This window comes from Rissa tridactyla, chromosome 6 (assembly GCF_028500815.1).
Source record: "Rissa tridactyla isolate bRisTri1 chromosome 6, bRisTri1.patW.cur.20221130, whole genome shotgun sequence".
In the NCBI taxonomy this organism is placed as follows: Eukaryota; Metazoa; Chordata; class Aves; order Charadriiformes; family Laridae; genus Rissa; species Rissa tridactyla.
Genome location: NC_071471.1, coordinates 57,911,458 through 57,935,040, shown reverse-complemented (window position 1 = coordinate 57,935,040; position 23,583 = coordinate 57,911,458). Strand labels below are relative to the sequence as shown.

At 48.0% G+C, this 23,583-nt stretch overlaps 1 protein-coding gene across 6 annotated transcripts in view; it reads right to left on the bottom strand.

Moving 5' to 3' along the window:
• Positions 1–3,243: 3,243 nt before the first annotated feature.
• ARMH3 (armadillo like helical domain containing 3) overlaps positions 3,244–23,583 on the bottom strand; it is a 129,715-nt gene continuing 109,375 nt past the window's right edge. For 3 of the 6 annotated variants that reach the window (XR_008467145.1, XR_008467146.1, XR_008467148.1), the window contains one exon: positions 11,561–11,658. Coding sequence is in view for 2 of the 6 variants with exons in the window: in XM_054207053.1 (XP_054063028.1) it covers positions 5,491–5,583; positions 11,542–11,658 (210 nt within the window). In the remaining 4 variants the exon portion in view is untranslated. Of the gene's footprint in view, positions 5,584–11,541; positions 11,659–23,583 lie in introns of those variants that run through there. The other 3 variants (XM_054207053.1, XM_054207054.1, XR_008467144.1) reach the window with 2 other exon arrangements.

Here is a 23,583-nt window from a genome sequence, read left to right as displayed (position 1 = left end):
GCAAAGCTAGGGGAGGAACAGATGCCTGCAAGCTGCTGGGTGAGCCTTCGAGCCTTGCAGGCAGGAATGCTGCAGGAGAAAGGGAACCTCCTTTGTCAAACGCAAACCAGCAGGTGGGAGAAGTCTGTGTGTGGAGGAGGGAGGAAGGACTTTGAATCACACTCCGCATCCTCGAAAGCCGGTCACCTGCTTCTGCCCACGCCTCCAACCAGGAGGGACTCCCCGGCACGGCCCCACTGCTGGGCAGGCTCTGGGGGGCTCCGTGCCTACTCTGAACCTTTCTCTGCCACTTCTGCATAACAGATGCAAAATCCGGGTGAAGAAAAGCACTTGTTTTAGAGAGCTGAGAGTTGACTGGAGCATTCCTGGACTCAGGAGGTGCCTCAAGTCTCACAAGCCCTCCCAGCGTTACAGAGCATCTCACAGGTGTTTGTGTGCTCAGTGCCTGTGGGCTTTACTTTTATTTAAAGAGGAACCAGATACTATTTCCAGCCTTCACTTACACCACGGTGGGTGCCACACCAGGGACCCTTTACGCTCAGCAGCTCAGGTCTGCTATGAAAACTGGTGTGCATCTCTGTCACGAGCGAGTCCATGCTGCAGACACGCGTCCTCCTTCTTTGCCAGGGCAGGGCCTCGTGCCCGAACTCCCCTCTGCGGGAGGGGACATCCATGCTGCCACCGTGATCTCGGCACGCTGCGCTCTGTTGCCCATCGCATCCCATTCTGATAATGGCTACCGCAGATGGGCCGAAATCAGAGGGCTGGGGTGACACAGACCAGTGCTGCTGGAGCATCACTTGCCGTACGCTGGGAGAGAAACCGGCTCGGAGCTGCTGAGCAGGACAGAGCCACGGCTGCCACAGCCACGGGTCAATAGAGCATCCTCGCCCCTGTATGCCTCCAGGAGAGTCCTGGCTGAACCCTGGATCAGGGGGGCTCCAGCTAATTAATCACTAATTGCTTCAGAGAGGAAACAAGCAAAACCCAACCTGTGCATACCTGTAGCAGAGTGGCCTGTGGGCCCTGGGACTCAGCCAGGCTGGATGTCACCAAGAAATGGTTGAGGGTTCATCTGTCAGAGGGGAAGAGCCCAGTGGGTGCCCGCCTCCCTGCAGCCTCCCCAGCTCCTCTGTACCCCCATGGGACTCCCAGGAGCTCCCAGCCTCCGGCAGCAGCCTGGCAAGGCTCTGAGCCGCGCTGCAGCGAGCGTCAAGCCTGGCTCATTTAATCTATTCAATTGGATTCAATTTCCAGCCACATGATTCAATTAGCCCTGGAGGGACAGCACGGGAGAGCGGAGGCTGCGGAGCATGGCCCGGCCAGCGCTCCAGCAGCCGCCGAGCTGGGAGAGGGGAGCACAGCATGCTGTTTCCGCATGGGGACAGGACTCCACGCTTGTCTCAACCCTCCAGGATGGGGACAAGACAACAGGAGCGAGGCAAGCATCCAGCGATGCTGCCCCAAGGGTGCTGCTGCCTGTCCCATCTATTTGGGGTCACCCCTGTGCTTGTCCAGCATCCCCCGGAGCTGACCCACGCTGTGCTGCCATGGGGAGAACCAGGGCTCTGACCAGTACCAAGGGCTCTTAGCAGCCCCAGGGAAGGCCAGGTCCCACAGGCCTTCCACAGCCCTTCTCCAGCCTCCTGGCCCAGGCTTTCATTCATCATTTAATTTTCTGTCCGCCCTCCCCCGGAAAATACCAGCAAAGGCATTAATTAGTTTCCATTGCAAGTTCTGGGGGAAAAGCCCATCTTTATCCTGGCCCCTTTGGAAGCCTGCATCTCCCAAAGCTGGGCTTTACCCTTTTCCTTTAACGTTACCGCAACGGCTAATCTGCCAAAAAAACTCCATCATCTCCACGGGGACAAATCTCCGTCCAGTACAACCCTGCTCAGCACAGACAGGATGCGGCCCTTGCTCATCCCAACAAGTACTAAACAAGAAAACAGGGAATAAATATCCAGGAGGCGTTGGTGCTGACAACGAGATGGAGAGCTGCTGGCCAGTGCCAAGAGCCAGCCGTAAATCTTACCGCAGACTGCTGGCCACACACCAGCCCCGACACACACGGCGGCAGCCGTGACTCGGCAGGGTCAAGGCATCTCCCTCTGCCCGCCGTGCGGCAGGCAGGACACCGGCTCCATCCCAGGAGGGAAGTGTGGGGAAGCAGATGGTGCACACTGGGGCTGATCCCCTGGTGCAAGCGCTGTCTAGGAGATAGCTCTCCCCATCACAGCAGGCTTCTCCTCCCAACACCCACCATGCAACAGCGTGGCAGGACCCCAAAGCAGGGCAAGAGTGTGCAATTCTTCAGGCAGGGAGAAAAAAGTGCTCCAATGGGCACCGGGACAGGCTCACATGGACGGCAGCTCAACGCCGAGCCCAAGGCACGGTGCCTCCTCTGACAACCCGCAGCCCAGGCAGGGGAAACTCAGCTCCTGAGGAGCTGCCTCTCTCAGGTCTCTATGAAAAATGGGACCTGTAAGAGCTGGGGAAGAAGAGACGATACCCAAAATCACAGTGGCGCTTACAAATCAATTTTTAATAACTCCCTCCAAAGTTTAGCTCAAACTCAATTTTTCTCCTCCAGAATCTGGTCGTTATTTTGTAAAATATTTGTCTCCCTGCAGTGGCTGCCTATTTAAAGGCAGCAATCTGATTTCTCCCCATACTCCCCAAGCCTCAAAACCAGCTCTTCCAATAATAGACTGGGTTATGAATTAGATATAACAAAATACACTCAACTGCTCAGATCAGATACAGGTAAGTTTGGGGCCATCAGCCACGTCCTGAGGCCGAATGTTAAAGTTAAATGACGACTTCTCAGTTCAAGTTGTCCTCAAAACACAAGTAGCAGTACGGTGTTTAACAAAACAGGCAAATCCGCAGCAGAACCCGTGAGCGGGAGTTTGCTGACACCAGCAGCAGAGAGAGCATCATACCACGCACATCTCTGCATCCCTCGCTCACATCCACGGGCTCTCAGCCTTGCTCCTGTTTTCCTTATTGGCAGCCCCAGGGGCACGTAAGAGCCAGAGGGGCTGCTCACCACTGGCTGGAACCCGCAGCCTGGACCAAGGGGGAGGCACCGCTGAGCAGCAGCACAACCTCCCCCTGCGCAGGCAGGAACAGCCCAAGGGCAAACACTGCTCTGCTGCAGCCGGCACGCCACCAAACAGCAACAGGGCCACCCCCATAGCTACCCCACTCTCCCCACCGTGAAGGACAAACACCGCATGCTCCAGACAGGCAGGGCTCTGCTATTTATTGAGCTCCAGGTTTGTATGTACAGCCATTTACAGTGCTTGGTTTGGTGACAGCATGACAAGAGGACGTGTGTGGCCGTCTTCCCCAGCTCAGCCTTGGATGAGGGCTGACCTCAGGAGCTGCTCCCAGTCACAGCCTGGGCTTCTCAGTTCATCCCAGCACCCTGGGGGAGACGAGACCTTTGATAGCTGAGTGAAAAGCTCAACATCCCGGAGGTTGCCGAGGAAGAGTCAGACTCAACCCCAACTCTCTCACCTACCTGTCTGGTCTCAGCCTGAGCGGGATCAGAGAAAAGGAGGAGGCACGTGGACAGCTGGGTGTCCCAGTGCTCTGACAGCAGCGATGCTGGGGCTGCACCTCAAGGAAGCTACTGAAGTCCCCTTTAGAAGAAACTCCCCCCCTCAGAGGCAAGATCGTCCAGCAAAGAGTTCCCCACACATACAGACATCAGTGCCACGTGATGCATTTTTACTCATTTGCCACTGGAGAAGCTGCCTCCTTCTACATGTCCTGGCCTGTTCCCAAGAAGAGTGATTTTATGGAGCCTGCTTGCTCTCCCAAGCACCGTCCCTCTGACACAAATACATTTCCTCACACTTGCATGGCAGGAAAGCAAATAAGTGTCTGGCTTAGCTGATAAAAGCCAGACAATTCCGTGCTGAGGCAAAGTATCCTCTGTTGGGAGAAGTCAGTGTTCCCAAGGAAGTATATGGTCTTCATGGGATACCGTGACCGGTCCGTAGCCAAGGACACAGCTTTCAGTTTCCCATGCTCATGGCAGGTAAAGATGAAACATTAACATAATTAACACACGTTAGCATGAATATGCCTTGCCTAAAAATGGTAGTAAACATCACTCACATTACTCTAACCTACGAGGCTAAGAGTGGGACTAGGCACTTTTTTTTCAAAAAAAACTGTTTTCTAGGGGAAAAAAAAAGAAGTGGATCTGGGATGTAAGGAACTTCTCTGCTTAGGTCCACCAAGTCAGGACAGATCCTAACATCACTGCTGGGAGCTGAAAATGCACAAGGTGTTTATGCTGCGTATTCCTGAGTTGGCAGCCTGAAACAGCACTCGGAACAGGCTCCACTGGACCTGGGCACCTCTGAAACACTGGCTCTGGAGCAGAAAAGCCTGCTTGTGCCCCCGAGCATCATCCCGGATCTCTTCCTTAGGAAGTTCTCCGCAGACTGTTGCTGCAAGTCGCTTGGTGAAGACAGGAGGGCAAGCTACAAAAGTGAAGGAACTACTTCTCCAGCTGCATTTTAACTGCGTGCTACACACAAGGGAAAAACTGGGGACTTCTGAGTTCATGAAGGTCACCAGGCACTTGCAAACATGGGCAAGGCAGACGTTCCTGTGAGGAAGAGTAGGATTGTCGCAATGCAGTCTCTGATGGGCAACAAGGAGAGTGGGGGGAGGGAGTCAGCCTGCCCTCTGCCCCATCAAAATGGAGTATCTAAAAATGTTCCTCAACCTTAGAAACAGCAGAGATGAGCTGGGCTACCGGAAGCAACAGTGACCCCAAGCAGAGCTGGTCTCCAGTTACAAAATGCTCTGTTTGATGACTGGCATACTGGCTCAGGCTGAACGCTGGAAGCCAACAGCCTTGGAGGCAAAACTTCTTCTCCAGCTGTCTGATGGCTTGGTTCAGGTGACACCTTCTGACCCAGCAGCGAGCAGGCTCTGCTCCTTGGGGAAACTGTTTCATACCCCAAAGCCATTCCCAATGGGACGGCAGTGGATGGAGTACACTGCAGGAAGGCGGGCAGATCCAGGCTGATGGAAAAGAACAGCCCTTACCCGTAGGAGCAGGCGAGCGATCTCAACCCAGAACTGTCTCACACAGCTGGACTGGTTTTATTATTTTGGTTGTGAGCTCTCCCCAGCTCTGCTACAAAGGTTTCCAGTGCATCTTCCCTGAGGCTGTGGAGGGAATCTCCCATTGCTACGTCACAGGAATGGCTGCCCACCCCCATGGCACCTTACAAAATTACTTCCTCCTCCTCCTTAACATGCCGATCACCTCTCCTCAGCCCCAGTCCTGTTGAAACGCAAGCCTTTGGGATCAAACACACAGCAGCAAGGCTCTCCCCTAGAAGAAATGCAGTCCCTTCTGCAGGCGGAAGGCAAGGGGCGACCGGCTGCAGATCTGTAGTGTCCCTGCCCAAACAGGCCCGTCTCTGGTCAGCCCTGCGCAGCGGCTGCCTTCCTGCTTCAAGAGATCGTAGAGAATTCCTTCAGCAGCAGCTCCTGGCTCAGTGTGTTGAAAGCAAGGTTCTTCCTCACATTGATGCTGATGGACCGAACCTGTCAGAGACAAAACAAGATGTTTTAGCCAAGGGACTCTTCCTGGCTCCCCATAAGCACGGCAGCTTTGACATTGCTGACCTCCAGGTTCAGCATGAAACTGTTTTGCATGCAGTGATAGCCCCAGAAAACTTGCTGCAACAAGTTCTCACTGAGACTCCAGTTTAGCAAGAAATCCCCGACGATCAGGTGCTTCCTGGAATAACAGAAATGTCTACAGTGACAACTCAGCAAGGAGAGTAAATTCCAAATGAGACAAGGATGGCAGAAGGCAGTCTGTTTGGATGCATGAGCTATGATGTGTTTCCTGTTCTGGGGCAAAGCGAGGGGGGAAAGCGAGCACTTCCACGTTGCAGCTGGAAGAGCATTTTCTACCAGTCCCCACTGGAATGCAAGCCAGCATTCTCCTGGATGAACGTAGTGCCATGGCCTCTGTCCCGCTCCAGAACCTGCGGAGCCAAAGATACAGAGTCAAGGAAAGGACAGAGGCCATGCTACTGCGCTGTAATCACAACTTATCACCCAAGCTGGCACAAAACCATGGGTTCAGAGCCAGCTGTGTGTATTCCGTGCTGAGTGCCTTACACTTGAAGTTGGCTCGCTGGCTGTCTCTGAAGAGGAGACACCTTTATCCCTTAACAATGCCTGGACTTCTGGTCACCCACAGAGTCCACAGGGAAGAGCTGGGCAGCCCTGCTGCGCAGCAGCTTCCCTTCCCCCTCCATGCCAGCAGACTCGTTGGCCAAACACGCAGGCCCCAGACTGGGCTCAGTCTCAGCTGCACTCGGCAACGAGAAAACAAAGTCAAACATCATCTGTGTCAGCGACTGTGCAGCAGTGACAGAAAGCAAAACTGACACAAGCTCATCCAAACAACAGGATTACAGCTCCCAGAGACTCAGAGCCTATGATAATAAGGTTGTTGCTGACCTGGTTAGTGTTTTGTGCTTTTTAAAAGCACTGGGGGATGAATTACATAGAAGCAGAATGAGGAATCCAGCACTGGGGGCTGGAAGAGTAAGTTAGCAGTGTTTATACTGCTGAGGGTCCCACTTACTGCCCTGGTGAGAAAAAACAGAGGGGAAGGGCAGAAAGCTCCCAAAAAGGCAGAATTTGTAAGAGTGGGAAGCAAATCAAAACACGGAAGGTTAAGAGGGAAAGCTCGGAAATGAACCCCAGTGAGCCCCATTGCACAGACCCTAACAACCCCATCAAACTAGCAAAGATGTCTACACTTAAAGACAGAATATTTCAGTTTTATGGCATCTGCAGAAACCACAAACTCTCCTTCATTAGAATGCTTGGCAGAGACCCCATGCATCTTTGTTCCCTTGGAGCACCCCCTCACCTCTCTTCTCTGGATGTGTTTTGACTTACTCCATACTGAACTAGCTTGGGGTCATGTAAGGTAACCAAAGGTTACAGCCTGTGTTAAACACCACTGCAAGTGGTCTCCAGAACACTGGTTTACGATGGGCTGCCTCCCTGCCAGGACACAGCAGCCCCCCTGATAGGATTTGGTCCCCGTTCTACTGAGTGCTCCCCACCTCAGTGATCCAGTAAGTTCTGACAAGAAGGGAACAACACGACCAAACAGATGTGGAAAGTCCTCTTCTCTGGACAACATGACTGCCTGCAGAAAGGGGCAGATGCTACAGGTAGTGTAAGCCAGCATCCTTATTCTTACTAGAAGCATTTCTACGGGTCCCACCAATAGAAAGAACTAACAGAAATGAGCTCCTGGCATCAGGAACTGCTGCCAGGGGCCAGTCACCAGCAGTAGAAGATGCCCAACTTGTATAACACATCAAGGTCTCCAAGAAGGATGTGACAGCAGTCTCTACAAGATCAGAAAGGGAGGCTGGAGCGGCCCATGATGAGAACACAGAAATTGTAACTGTGGGGTAGAGCACAAGAAATTAAGTCTGTTTAGTTTGCAAAGAGAAGGTTTAGGAGCAATAAAGCAAACACTCTCCAATATGTAAAATGAGGTCAGAAAGAGAACAGTGAGTAATATTTCTCTGGCTCCCCAGGGATGAGGCAAGAAGTACTCAGCTTAATTTAAGACAAAGAAGATTTACACTGGAAAGGAGGAAATACTTTTAAACCTATGGGTTGTGAAGCAGTGGAGTAGATCACCTGGGGCCAGTGTGGAGCTGTATTCACTTAAAGACAGCTTCAGGTTTCAAGAGGAGCTTAGAGACAAACTTTGGTCAAGAGTGGCCTAGATGGATTGAGATCTGCTTTAATACACTTTAGGGAAAGGAGCGAGCATGACCACACCGCACACGATGACTCTGATGTTTCTACAAACCTCTGCCCTGCATTTCTTCTGCTGTGAGAAAGCAGGCAGCTCTGAGCCAACCAGCTTAAAAGGTAAGAATAGCTCAAATTAGAGTTAAATCAAGTTATCTCCAGCACCAGGGCTCAGCACAGGGAGCCAGAGCTCGTCTCCCTTTGGGGGCTGGAAGACCAGAGAGAGACGCAGGGAGGTGTCAGCCTGTAACAAGGATAAACTTCTGAAGCTTCCTGCAGTCTGGCTGAGCTGCTCCATCCACAAGGCTACATCCCAGGAATCCTAGATCGCGGTGCAGTGGGCAGCACAGGCCTGGCTGCCAGCCTGGAAGCTACCAGAACTCTCTAGAGTGGCTTATACAAGGGGCCAAAACCAGCCTCAGAAAGTAAGCTCAGAGCTTTAACATTCATTCTGCAAGGAAGTAAAAGCAGAGCTCGTGTCTTCTCTTGCTTCTGTATGGAGCATGCTGGAGGACACTAGGGCCAGAAGAGCTTTTAAAATTGCTTCCTCTCTATTAGCAGCTTAGGTCACATTTAAACCACAGAACTCGAAGAAATGGGAAACGCATGAAATGCTGACATCACCTGGAGAACAACTAGCAAATGAAAAAAATGGATGAAGCGGTGGCATTAACCACATGAGGAAAACATTATTCAGTTCTAGTTTTGTTTCATTATAGCTGGATGTGTACAACACTGTACAGACACTCCTATTTTGCAGCAAGTGCCAGCAATTAAACCTGTTTCCAATCAACAAGGAGCTCTTAAGAAATTTGTACAATGGGAGGAAGGTTTACACTGACTACTGTATCTAATTAAAAGTCAAATTAGTGTAATTTCCCCTGCAGAAATCAATCCCTAATCAGACTATTTTGAGACTCTGCTGAAACCTATCCAACTGCAAAGACAGTGAATGTTTTGGAAAGATGCTGAATCTCTTTCCACACGTTCCTCCAGCTGCAACGCCAAGGTCCAAAAGCTGACATCCAAACCATTCATTCTATCAAAGCAGCACAGACCTCAAATGACATCCCTGAGGATTCAAAGGAAAAGAAAAAAACGTGTTATAAAACTCCCTAACTTCCCTCCTTTAGCCCCTCAAAGGCAGCACAACAGGCCAGAAAACCCAATTGATAAAACACTCTGCACATCACCTTCCACCACAATGTGGCTGCAGTATCGAAGGCCTTTGAAAGCTTCTTTGAAAAGAGAATGGGAGAAGAAAGCAGATTTTTCTTTGGGATTAGCAAGAAAGAGCAGCACTGAGGCAAAACCAGAGAAGTGAAGCAGTGCATTAGCAAAGCACGTCAAAGGAGTGAGAACAAGATTTCTAAGCATAAAGGAGCCAAGAGAATGGCTTGGGGAAGTTTCTGCTCACCCACTTAATGGGAGCACAGAGAGATGAAAAGGCAGCCGAAAAGAAAAATGGCTCCCGCATGTCATTCCCCACCAAGAAGGATTTGCTTTAATGCAATCACACAGAAAGAGATAAAAAAAAAAAACCCAGGCAGAATCTGGACAGAATTATGTGCAAACAGATCCTGTTCAGGAAGACCTGATGGGACCAGCATGAGTTTGGAAACCATACTGGAAACCTGTAGTTCACCACCAGCCCTGCTCCTTTGGCAGGGCCCAGGAAGGAAATTGCAGCAACTTCATTCTGCCCCCTCCATGAAATCCTGCAACCCTCAGCAGTTAAACATAACACATGGGGTAGGGGGATATTATCCAACATCAGACCAGCAACGGAAGCCGAAGTAAAGACGCAGAAGCCTCACAAAAAGGAAATCAAGAGAATATGGGGAGGACAGGGCAGTCTAGGGCCTTTTTGACGGGTTGTTTGAACAATTAATAAAGCCATCAGTTACTGTGCACCTAGAGAAAAAACCAGCGTGGAGGACGGGAGGCCAGCTGGGTTTGCTGAAGACAAATCATAACATATCAGGTTGATTTCCCGCTGTGTTGAGGGAACGGCTTAATGGAATGCAAGGGATTTTCTGTAGCTGTGAGTAAAGAACATTTAATAGGGCCCCAATTCTCAGGGCATCTAGAGAAATATGGATTAAACAGATTCACAACTGGGTCAAATCAGCACATTTAGACAGTAATTATTCAGGCTTTCATATGCTCTTGAGGAGAGGGTCCCAGGGGTGCCTGGATGGGCAATTTTCAGAAGGGAGTTGAGGAGGGATTGGTTACGCTAAACAGATTCTTAAATGATACAAAATTGGGATTTTGGAAAAAAAAAAAAATTCGGGCTAGGAAGAAAATAATTTTAGCTGAAGCATTTTGTAGCTGTGATGATCTTAGGGCTGAGAATGTCATTTTAATCAATTGGCATGATCAGCCTGAGCTTCTGCCAGGCCATGTGGAATGTGGGGCACGCAGGAAGCGGAGCAGCCACGTGGCCTAGAGGCTGAGGAAGGAGATGCTGGCTGAGGAGGGCAGGAGCCCTTGGGACAGAACAGGTGACAACAGAAACATGAATGCATCTCATTCCCAGGTAATAGGAGAAGCCCATGTCACAGGAAGGCTATGGCCAAATTTCTTTGCATGTATTTCAGATATGGTATCAAACAACAGGTCAGAGAGACAAAAAGAGGCACAAAAGAGCACAGAAAAATGGCATTAAAGTGATTGCAAGCAGTTTTGCCCATATCCTACCCGATGGCAGTGCTGGAATGACCCAAAAAACACTAAAAAGCATTCTGTAGAAGGAAGCAAAACCAATTCAGGCGTGCTTGCAGTCGAGTAGACAGAGGGAGGCATAACATTCTCAAACTCATGCAGACTCGTGACAGAGTGGGCAGGCGTCAATTTACTCATCAATCAGCAAGGACAGAGCTGGGAGAGAGAATCAGCTCCCAAACTGGTGGAAAAAGCTGCCAGAGTTAGAGATCTCTCCCTTCGCTGAAGCTGTAATGATTCAAAAGTGAGGAAAACCAGGCTCCCTTCAGATATCAGCCACTACAAAAACACTGCCTCCCCTGTGATGCAGCCATCCAACAAGAAAATGTTGTGTCAGGGCTCTCTAGAGCAGGGTGAGAAAACTGGCTTGCTGAAGAACGTAACTACCAACCCCGATTATTTGGACTCAGTTTTGTCTTTGCTATATTATTTTTGTGGGGCTTCCTACCATTAGTCTTCTCCCCTGGCAGGAGGAGACATTTCTAGGGAATGCCTTTGCTTTCTTTGCTTGGGAACCCTGTTTTGAGTGATGGAGGAAAGCAACAAGTAGGCACGTGTTTCTCCTGCATCACATACCCTGCTCAGTCCCACACTTTGTGGTCCCCTTAACAACAGCAAAAAGGCCAAGCTGCTCTGCGTGATAAACCCAAGGTGGGCGCAGTCAGCTTTTCCACCTTACAAATCTACCACCACAAAGCACAGAGGATCTCCATGGCAGAAGGGACAGAGGCTGACAGACCGGTTGCCGGCCTGAGCAGACTGGTGGTTCCTCCCCAGCCACATATTGCAGGGCACGGAGCTTTCAGATGCGTTGAGACGTGCAGTGTCTGTTCAGATCCTATTCCTGCCCCATTTTTGGAGGCAGCCCAACGGAGTAACAGGGCTGCTCAGCCATAGCCCAAATGCCACTGCCCAAGGCTGTAAGCAAAGGCTTTGGAAAAGGGTTGTTGATTCGGCAGAGTCCAGGCAGCTTACCAGCTCTTTGAAGAAGGCAGCCTCTTTATGCTGCTCCGAGTAGCGCTCATACTGGTCCAGTCCATCCTGCAGTTTCAGGGTCAGTGTGTCGTAGTTGGACCGCACCACTTCCAAAACCTGCCAGAGACAGCCAAATACAGCAGAGGAGTCAGTATCCACAGATGCCTCAGCATAGGAGGAGCAAGGCCGAGAGATATCACAGCTCCGGCACCTGTTTTTGCAAAACACATGGCTTTGACAGCCAATATTTGTCTCATGACTAACAACACGGAGGTGGGCACTAAAGTCTTCCTAATGCCAGTAAGGAACAGCCCTCAAATGTACAGAATTTCTCCATGCATGAGAACAGTGGATGAGCCTACATCTATGACAGCAGCAGTTTTCAAATACTATTATGTCACCAGGAGAAGCAGACATCTCATTAAATTAAGCAGCTAATTACCATGTGTACGCCCAAACGTAACATAGTAGGCACCACGCAAACACAGGTTTGCCTGACCCTGTGGTCCTTCCAGTGCTGGTTTTGCCAGCACGCCTCCCTCCTGTCTTGCTAACCATTCACAATCTGCTAAACCGCCACCTTCTACAGCTGCTCAGGTCAGCCTCCACACAGAGCACCGCACTTCTCTCCTGATAGGAACAAGTTTACGACAGGCACCAAGAGAAGACAACCCTGGTACGGACTCTGGTTTTAGAAACAGATGGAGACACGAATCCAGGTCTTCCTGCCCAGGAGATATTTTATTATTTGCCTTCACTGCTACCAAAGCACTCCAGCTTATATTACTGCCTTACTGCGGGTCCCAGCACTGGGCTGTACTTGCAAATTCATAGTTACACATCTCTATCCTATTGAACTATTCATTTTCCTAACTAGGGAACACCAAGAGGAACTCCCACAATGCTTTTTAGCTTCAAAGCATTGCATGGACAAACGCACTCCTCAAAGCATTTGTAAGATGGCAAGTAATGATAATCTTCCTACCTGGAACCACATAGCTCAGCACTCCTGGGCAAAGCATATGCTCGAAACATTTCTCTTAAACCCATGAACTTCTTTCTTAGGCTGTTACCATTTGATCTGAAAGCTAAACAGAATATCAGCATCTGAGGTTTGCATTACAGTAGCCTCTGCTCAGGAAAAGCTTCGTCCAGGAGGACTGCACAGTATAAGGTGCAGAGGACTCTGCCCCAAGGCACCACAATTCAGAAAAGATCCTAAGAAAAGCATGGCAGAGGATTTAAGACAACAGTGACCAGAACAATAAGGAACCCTTTCACTTCTCCTCTTGTCCTCCCAACAATGTAAACACAACCCTCAATTGCCCTTTTAGGCAGCTGGCAGCTCTTGCCCTTTACAGGACTGAATCTTGTTCTTACATCCTTTACTCTAGGAAACCTAGAGCTGCTTAGGGTTCCTCCAAAAGCTTGTTTCCCCCCAAAATTTGCATGTGGCAGTGGTACACAGAGACACTCATGCAAATGCTTAGAAGCAGGCTAGAGCCTGAGGTGGCAGAAGCCACAGGGCATCATCCAAATGAGGACTGGGGGTAAAAAAGGGTCCCAGACGTGGTTCCCAGGTGAGATAGTCACACAGCAGAGTCTCTTTGCAGCTCCGCTGTACTCCAGCATTGCAGAGGCAAGCTAGGGGTAGGAATCAGCATTTTGCAATGTTATTTAACAGCAGCCTGTCAGTGTCCTGCTGCTGCAAGAGCATGCAGCCTCCTCACCAGGACTCATTTCCTAATGCTGTTTGTCAGCTCCACTGGCAGAGAGGAAAAACCACCTGCAATGACAGCCATCTCCAAATTCAGTCTGGCCTTCTTGTTCCTGTGTGCAGAAGCTGCGAGAAGCATCACAGAGCCAAGAGCAACGATGAAAGAAAACCACTTGGGTACAGGAATAATTTACACTGGGATGCAACTATCCACTAGGGATGGAGAGTAATAGTATAATGCACCTTCTTCTGAGCAATAAAGAATCTAGCAGCTTGCATGAATTGGAGGGCTATCCTCCTGTCGATCTGAGGAAGCCAAATTGACCAAGATTAATAAGCTGCAGGGGAGAAACCTTGTTTGAAAGGTGAGGAGCAGAACAGGCTTCTCCAGCAGTCACTCAGAGTGGAGAAATTTTACCCAGAGCTACCCCAACTCCCCAGGAACCTTCCCCTTGGGCTCCTCTTCACTCCCCTGTGCCCCCACTTGCACAGCCATGCGTAGTGCCATATAGATGTGCCCAGACAATGGATATAGTGGCTTCTCCCCAAAGAATCAGGATTCCTCACTGCTGGCTCTGAGTAGAGATCTCTTCAGATACTCAACAGAAGCATCCTCAAACCATGGCAGGGAGTAGAAAACTCTGAGGGCAGCAGTGAGCTCTGTAAGCAGTATCTTTTAAATCAGCCCTCCTCTGTCACCTTTGAAAGGCAGCTAAGAACTCTGTCTGATACTCTAGGAGGGGGACGGGGAAGGAACAAGAGGCCCTAAAGTCTCTACTGTGTTACCCACTACTTATTGTAATCTCTGCAGTGAACTTGAGATCAGCTTATCCCTTTAGCTATGTATTTTCTTTGGCTTCCACTCCTTATCTCCTTTAATTATGAAATAGAACTTAAAAATAAAGGCTAAGTTAAAAATAAACAGCAGCTTCTCACTGCCTGATAATTTCCCTTTCTTGCTGCTGCTGAGAAAAAATGCTACGTGGGATCTGAGATAAACCCACTCACAGATCATTTCACTTCATACCTTATAATGGATAGGAACTGTTAGTGAGATTAGGACCTGCCATCCTTGAGACGATTTCATCTGCTCTTTAAGATGCAGCTGCTAGAGAGAGGAGAGGTTAAAGAGCAGCAGAAGGTATTAAGAGCATCTAACATGAAGGTTTGAAAGGCATCAGCTTTCTACCGAGATGACAAAACTTGCATCCTCTGTGTAACAGAAGATTGTGCGTTAGCATCCTTCGCCCTTCTTACACATTGCTTTGACTTTTGCTCAGGATAACTACTGCAGGAAGAACACCTTTTTGCGTTAAGCACGTGAGATCTTTATCTGCACCTTTTTGTCAGATACAAAAGAACTAGAGGAATTTAATTTTGAGATGAAAGCATTTCTCCTTCAAGATTTTGTCCAGCCTGGTCTTCCCAGAAGTCTTTATGGAAGGCTAGAAAACACCGATTAGAAGATGGTGAAGTATGAATAACTTAAAGGAAAGGACTTTTGGCTGGACTCTTCCACACAAATTTTAAATAGTCATTCAATTTTTTAAAATCTCACAAGCAACTGGAAGAACATCACTTCTAGTGTCAGGCAAGGATAGAGGAAAATGGACTGTAGATGATTTCCAAGGAATTTGATGTGACATTCCTCAGATTGCAAGGAAAAACATGAAGGGGAAAACTTTTTTTTTTAAAAAAAGCTTTACTGGATCTTTACAGCAGAAAAAAATTAAGTGGAGTCACAACCTAAATCTCTTTTTGTAGGTTACCTTAGTGGGATCAGAGCCTTAAAAAAGTAGTATGACAGAAGTAAGCAACTCAGACGTGGTCAATACAAGAAAAGCAAAGGCTGCTGAATTCCTTTCCTGCAGTTACCTGCCTCAGCCGTAGAGGCTACATTTGCTTATTTACACCACTGCAACAAACCAGGACTCAGCAGAGCTGCACCACTGTAATTTAAAGACAATTTGCCATCAAATTAACCCCCTGCCCCACCACTCACTCACTGACTGCTTTCCAGAAGTTCCAGAGAAACGTTAGCAATTCAGGTCCCTGCATACGTGTCCCCAAACCAACCTTTCAGGAGCTGAAATCTGAACAGCAAGTGCTTTCTGTGGCACTCAGATTTCAGCTTCCCTCCTGCAGCTACAACTGCCCATGCCCCAGTGCTCTCTTTCCCCAGTAACACTGACAACCTGGGAGTAGAGGCAATCCTCCCGGTAACGCAGCAGGGGGGCTGGTTTCCAATGGAGGGGCTGATGCCCTTCTCAGGAGCTCAGCTCCCTGCAGCATCCCACCCATGCCATGCCGCTGCACCCAGAGCAACAAGATTATTTCACAGAGTTTTTAGCTCCTTACTTTGCTGCATCCACCAGCTTACTGCTCCCTTGCAAACTGGATGGACAACTTCCAAAGGGTCAGTGGACTCCTGTGGACACAAGCTCTGAAACCAGCTCCCCTAGAACCAATTGCCTCTGCCCTGAAATTTTCCGCATTCAAAACAGATCGCGTTTGCTGTACCACTCTCTACACACAGGCTCCTTCCTTACTGCACCAGGGTTGATCCCTCCGACTCATCCTCAACGATAGCCGCCTTGCTGCACTCTCCCAGGAGAGACTGGACCTTCTGTAAGAGTCTGTCCTGAAGAAATAAGGGAATCACATGCAAGCAGTCTCCGATCCCCATCCTGTCCAGAAGAACACAGCCACTGACAGCAGCAAAGCCAGAGAGGGAGCTGCACCGTCAATGAAATCTAAGGGGAAACATGCAGAACTAGGGGCCATCTTTCTGGCAGACACAGACACACTTAATTGCTTATAACTTTTTAACCTGCAGAATCTTTCATCATCTGCAACTGCAGTTTCTGCCTTACTAGAACATAAAATTAGAGAGCGCTACCCATTCACACCACCCAGCAAAGGACCTGGGAAGCAGGCAGTGGTAATGACAGAAAAATAAAGAAAAAACAGAAGCAAGAAGAAAGCAAGGTCTCTACGCTGTCTTTTTAATCAGCGCAGTAAGGGATAAGAATGCAATCAGTCAGCGGCAACCAGTACCTCGCTAAAGCCTCTCCATGCCCGTAAGACAGTCATTAACTACCACGACACAGAAGCAGTTGGAAAAGAACTGACTGAACGATCTCACATCAAGCAAAAGGCAAAAAAATCCAAATCAACAACCCCCAGGCTGCATTTGCCCCCGACACCGACTCCATGTGGCTCAAGGCTGGGATGGCGAAGGCTCTCCAGATCAGGCCCAGCAAGCCTCATAGGAAAGAAAAGCCAGGCACCTCTCTTCCAGCTGCCCCACACTGGAGGATGGAGCAGCCCAGTCTATGGGCCACGTAATGCCAACCCCTCACCAGAGCTACTGCACAGACATGGCACAGGGGCCAAAGGGAGCTGGGGACAGACAAACGTGCCTTCTGTCCTCTCTACAGAGATGGTGGAGTGCTTGTCACCACCTTTGTGCCACAGAGGGAATTATGGCAGTCCCACCTCCGAAACCTAGGCAAAGCCCAAGATACCACAAGCACATCCAGCAGTCCGTCCCCTCAGCTCAGAGGATGGGAGAGACATCAGGGTTTTCCTATTCTAGTAGAAGCCCAATGTGTATTTTACACCGGAGTCTTCAAACTGGCTCGTTTAGTCCAGGTTTAGTACCAATCTTCCCCTTTTTCTCCCCCACTAATCTCTACAAGCAGCTCATAGTCCCCAAGTGCTTTTCCTAGTGAATTTAACTGAACAGCAACATTTCTCATTGTAATGAAAAGGCTGCTGCTGTTGCCTGGACTGCAAAGAGGCTGTTGCCTCTCCGTAAGAAAGTGACAGATAATTGACATAAGTTTTACACTAGTATCTTCTAATTACTATGGAAAATGATTATTATTTTTTTTCCAAATGGCATCACACTTCTTACAGAGCAACTTAAAAGTTCCTGATGCAGGCTGAAGTCTGCTAGAATTAATCCCCAGAAGTACCAAAGACAAAGCACATAACTAAATAATGAGAAGTTAAATAAAAACACACACACACACGCAGCTGCCACACTTCCCAACAGACTCTGCCCAGACCCCAGCTGCACTCGTCTCCTTCTCCCTTTCCTCTTTTGCTCTTTGCAGGAGCCCAGTTCAGAGTGAGGAGCCACCAAGAGTGCCAGCGCTACACGTGTGCTGGAAGCAGCTCCCATTCACAGTGGCTGCAAGAAAAGCACCCACCCTAGGACAAGCAGCAGCACAAGAGCTTTTGGTCTGACCCAACACAACCTTACCTTTGCAGCCGTCCTGGAGCTAAATGGTTGGACTCGATGATCTTAAAGGTCCCTTCCAACCTAGATGACTCTATGATTCTATTCTATGATTCTAAATGCAGTGCTGATGCTTCAACACCATCCCTCAACCCCAAGCTGATCAAGCCATGAGTATTAATTCCATGTTCATGAATGCTAAGAGGAGGAGGATGTTGCTATGGCAGTCTAACAACTCAGATTCCCAAGATATGCTGTGCGTACAGCACAGATCTATGGATCCAGAGGATGCAGAGTGGGTCTGGTGCACGCTGTGGGAGAGACAAAGATCTGGGCTTGAAACTCAACTGCAGTCATGCCACATACATGCAAGATACACAGTGTGTTGTCATTCCTGCTCCAGTGCCCCAAACCTCCTGCATTAAGCAGCTCCTCTTTGTACTACATGCAAGTGAAGGACCTACGGCCCTCTCCTGCTGCGGGCTGAGAGCGTGAGGCTGCTCAGACTAAGCCTGTAAGGCAGCCCCCACCAGCTCACACAACTGTCACTCTCAGAGTAGGAAGAACCATCCTGTCTGCCCTGAGGGCAGCAAAATTCCTAGAAGGAGGATTTTTCCAATAGTAAAAAGCTCAGCTTGCGCAAAAGTGACAGCAATCAAGGGCAAACCCTTCCTCCAAGGTATGAAACAGACCACACCAATACAGGATGCGCCAGCAATGCCAGGCAGTAGGACACAAGAGGTCTGTCTCAGGTCACAGGAGGGAGAAAGGTCTGCAGAGGTGGGCGCAGCTGCCCATGAGCCCCAGGATGGCACCGGGCCATGAATGGCTCCAGTCCTGACTGCGGAGAAACAAAAGCTGATGGGACCCACGAGAGTCTCTTGTTCAGTGCCTGGAGCTGGACAGATGGACAAGGCTGAGCAGCAGACAGCAAAGACTAATGACCCAGGAGACAGGGAGAGAAGATGCCTCACCCTGCTTTCCACTGCTGAGTGCAAGGACCCCGTGCACACAGGCTACTCTGACACTTTTTACTTTGCGTTTGCTAATCTTCCTCTGCTCAGCACACTAAGCATCAGTGAGGACACACTATGTCTAGGAGCCCAGGAGTGAACAGCCTTTGCCCACCAGTTTGTCCTTTGCCCCTGCCAGTCGCTCCTGGCAGTCCTGCTGCGTCCACTGCAACCCTCTGTGCCCAGCCAAACGCGAGGGAAGACTAACTCTCCACATCCCAAACCCTTCCTGAGGACTGCTTTTATACATTTGCACTTGAGTGGTGTTGAAATCCAGGCCTTGCCACTTCTCTACACTAGGCAAAAGGTTTTGATAGTACATAAAAGACTACTATTATTATTATTATTATTATTATTTTACTTAGCAACACCAAAGATGGACATTTCACACCGTCTTTTCCTCACCTCAGCATAGAGCCGTTCTGTCAGGCTCAGATGATATACAGCAGCTCAGATGTTTGCTCAATGATCTCACAGAGATCTGTGATCTTTAAAGGAACAAGCCTACAAAGTTGACAGTTTCTATCCATGGAGTGGGAGGGTTCAGTTACAGTCTTTCTCCTCTGCTCACAGGTGCCTCTTCTAAAGATAAATAATTTATAAGCTCGCTCAGAAAATGACTGTTGTTCTCTGAACTCTGCTAGCAGAAATGGCATCCCCTTTTGGGACAGGAGTTATCTGCTCTGTTTTAAAACCGCCATCCATTAGAAGCTTAAGGTGTTCACCTGTATTTAACGGTGGGAAAAGAGTCACTGATCCAACCAATTTGGAAATCACAGTGCTTTCAGAAACATTCCAAAGCCAAAACTGTTATCCAGCTCCACTCAGCAGCAGCTGTAAACGCACAATGCAATTCCCTTTCCAAGATTCTCATGGGACAGGCCTTCGCAAGATTCAAGAGTTACTTTAAGAAGCAGAAAGGCTGCAAAGTGGGACAAAGGCAAGTAATGACAGAGACATATGGTCACATAGACAAGCTATGTTCACAGCTTGCAGGGGACTTAATTTGTAAAAGGTATAGACAAATGAGAAGATATTAATGTAGCTGATGACCCTTGCCATCCCTGCGTAGCCATCACCAGGGCTAGGGAGTCCTGTGCTAGGAGTATGACACTCTTTGAGCTCCAGGGGTCAGCTGAAAGCCTGTGCCATGAAAACTTTTACTACAGAGTAATTTCAAGTTATGCCTACACACACATGACAACTCCCATACACATTAAATGCACTTTGCTCAACCCATTTGGGCTTGGAGGACAAGCAGCAAAAACGCACTTAGCCTCCCACTGCTTTTTCTCCAGACCAATCCATTTTTCTTAGTTTCATGGATGGTCAGTGGGTTTATACTAATCTGCATATCCCACTTGGCACAGAGAACTTAGCTCTCCCTGTGGGACTCTGGGCTCTCTTTCCCAAACTGCAGGGCCAGGCTCTCCAGAGGAAATACGGGAGGCAATTCTGTGTCATTCAAGGGAGGAAAATGGGTTCAGTGGGTGTCTGCCAAGAGAACGAACATCCATGTACTGCACGACACCGGCACTACCAAAGCCGAGGCAGGGGAAAAGAAGTCAAAGATCCTGAAACAAATTATCTTAAAAATTATCAATTGATAAAATACGCACCCTCCAGAGCAGACTTTTATATTCGTATGGGGAGATCTGCCAGAAACTGAATGAGGTTTGCGAAGCTCGCCCGTTGTTAGAAATTTTGTGAGGAAGGCAGGCAGCAGACAGGATGATGGCAGGAGCATAAAACCCTGAGATAGACAGATTTGCTATTTTGGAGTTACAGCCCATTTTGGAGTTGTGAACCCTTATCTCCAGCTGGTGGCATTTATGAAAACATTTCTCACTGCTAGGTACGTAAGAGCACTTGCAATTCTGCACTGCAGATAGCTATGGACTGGACCGTTAATTTTTTTATTTCCCCATTGTGCTTACAATTAACTTAAGTGCTGAGATGTGATGGGCTGTTCCAGGAGAAGCTTTTTATCTACCAGCTGCATTCTAGCACAGCAGTAAATCAACTGCTGTCACCAAAACACCAGACAAGAGGAAGAGAGCATCCTTGTGCTCACTGTGCGTATTACCCATTCAGCCTAAGCGGCAAACCAACATTCAGCAAATGAATGCTGTGATTTATATACAACCTTTGGTGCGATCCTCTATTTACAGAAGACCTTGTCCCCCGGAACATAGAGAAAAAAAAAACAAAAAAAAACAACCGCCAGCAGCTCTCCAGCACCACTGACCAAAGTAAGACCAGTAACCTCAGTGCCCATAACAAGATAAAAGAGTTTAAGTCATGAGCTACTGCTCCAGTCAAACCGAGAAGCCAGGACACACAAACCCGTTACAGAAATCAAAGACAGCTATAAGAACCTAAAAAACCGAAGCTGAAGATTTTAAGAAAAGGTTAGGAATAAAACCTTTTAGGGCCAGCAGCCAGAAAGCATCCTGGCAAACGCTGAAACTCAAATATACAACTTTCAGTTCAGATTACCTCAACGAGGTGACAAGAGGATACCTGACGTACACCAGAGGAAACTCATTCTTAGTAAAGAAATTCAGATTTGCCCAGAAGACAGCTGGCTCAGGAATAAGACTGTCTAGAGAACAGATTAAGGCAGGTTATGCAACAAAAACCTTGCTGTTCAATCAAACCCCGACAGAAGCAAGTGGACTGTTCCAATTCAAAGAAACCAAAATCTAATTGTGCCCAAGGGAAAAACAATGGGGAGGTTTATTCTGGTGATGGTCAAATCAAACATTTGCAGTCACAAGAGGTTTCTGGAACCGTGTCACCCTGTCATGTTCACAGGAATCAGTGGGTGATCCAAGAGAGCTTGTGCTCCTCACACAGTCACCATGGGCTTCTATAGGATATAACGATTACAGCCTCTGACTTAATAAAAAAGCCTCACCAGGACCCTGACTTGAAAATCAAAAGAAGTGAAAGGAGAACACAGACACTCCAAAAAAGCCATGGAGCTCGCCCCACATTTGATTTTTCTTCTGCTTTTACAGCAATTAGCAAGTGAATGGCCTCTACAAATGCCATTAGTACAGCCCTGGGTCTGACACTTGCCGAGAAAAAGTAGATGCTAACCACCTAGCTCATGATTTTTTTTTTTTTAATTATCAGAAATCTTGTTTCTTGGTTTGCACAGCATGAATAAATTTAATTAAAGGAAGCAGCAAAGCTAAAGAGTAATACACTAAAAAAAACTGGCCACAAGCCAAGCGGATGCTGTATATTTAAAGCAAGTCAAAACAACACAGGACATGCCAGAGAAACGGAAGATACGGATTTGGAGGGGCAGAACTGTGAAAGATCAGTTCCATAGCTCCTACTTACATTTAAGCAATTAAATAGTGACAATGGAAGGCCAGCTATTAATTGCACAACAGAAGTGATAAAAGGCAATAATTCAGTGGCTTGAGGAGATGCAATGAAAAGGCCAAAAAAGAAGAAATCCAGATCTCACCTGCTAACTGACCACACGTGGAAAATGAACTCAAGTCCATTCTAAGACAGGAAAAACAGAACTTCTGAATAGAAGCAAGAAGTCTGGATAGCCAAGAAATCAGATGAGCAAATAACTGTTTGATCATCTGTATGATTTTGCAGTTCTGCAATACCTTTTCTGAAATAAGGGCACTGGAATCAATATACAAGATTTAAAACATGGCTTGCACAGTGACAACATAGTACTCCTGCTTTATTTTTGTTCTCTGTCTAATGATTTCTAGTTCTCTATTTGCCTTTCTGACCATTGTTGAGCCAACATTTCCAGCCTTACCACAGTGACTCCAAGAGTCCTTTCCCGCATGGCAATATTGAGAAGACTTTACTACAGTTTAAAGACTTTAAGAAACTTATAAATTCAATCTGCAAAAATTCCTTCTAAAGATACAGCCCAAAAGAAATAGATCTATAGTCAATTGGTTAGCTACAAATAGGTAAAAAACCCTGTAGTAGCAGTATGCTAAGGTAGCTAGCTCATAAGGGAAGGTGGGCAGTACTTGGAAGTTTGTGTGACAACCCATATAAAAGTTTTAGCTATTAAGGCTTTTGCAAATCTGGAGTTGGAACAGACAGCTATAAACTGCTGGATGATCCTTATAAACAGAAAATCCTGTAGTGGAAAGGGAACGTTACAAAATGTCTGCTCTAAGGCTGTAGTTCCAAAAGTCTTTTAAGTCAATCAAAGCGCAGGTCACCTACAAAGTGCACTACAAAGCCTGGAGTTCCTCCCTCAAAGGCACTTACTGCAGGAATAAGACATTCTAACGTGCAACTCAGAAGTCTCCTCATTCTGAACACAAGCACGGAGGGTGCTGATGACCAGGCACAGTACCGACACCAGGAGTAACTGAGGTGGTGAGATGACTGTGCCCTAGATACTGAGAATGAACCTGTGCAAGTTAAGTTTATAAGAATTATAAAATTCCTACCAAGACAATGGGATCAAATCTGCCACAACTCAGTGACTCCTCACGAACCCCAAACACACTTTTGGATCCTACTCTAACTGCATTGCACAGATGGAGGAAAAGGAAAGGACAAGGTTGATGATGAAGGCAGAAATAAAAGAACCAAACAACTTTTGATATGACATGCTGAAGGAGTGAAGCTTGTTAACATTTTAATTTGTTGAATTATCCCCTTTTGTGCTGTTGGAATCTGTCATTCTTTTTGAACTCCATCTGGGCAATGACCAGGCTGAAACAGAATGAGACGATTTATGCTTGTAAGCTTTCACAGCCAGCATAGAAAACATCTTTTGCCTGTAAAAACAGAGCTGCTTAAAGTTGACTGCTAAGTTAATTCAAAATGAACATTTAAATGGCTAGTGGGACAGCTGGAAATACAGAGGCCACTATCCAAGAAAATCACTAGCAAAGGCAGGCCTGATGCGATGTTAAACTGTGTGGGCTGAGACGCTTCTTGACCGAAATGGAGATGTGCAGGACAGCTGGCCAGCAGACAGTCAGCAAGATGAACCTGAGAGGGAGCAGAGACTTGGGCACAGACCCCACACAGAAAACAGGTCAGAGGTTTCTGAG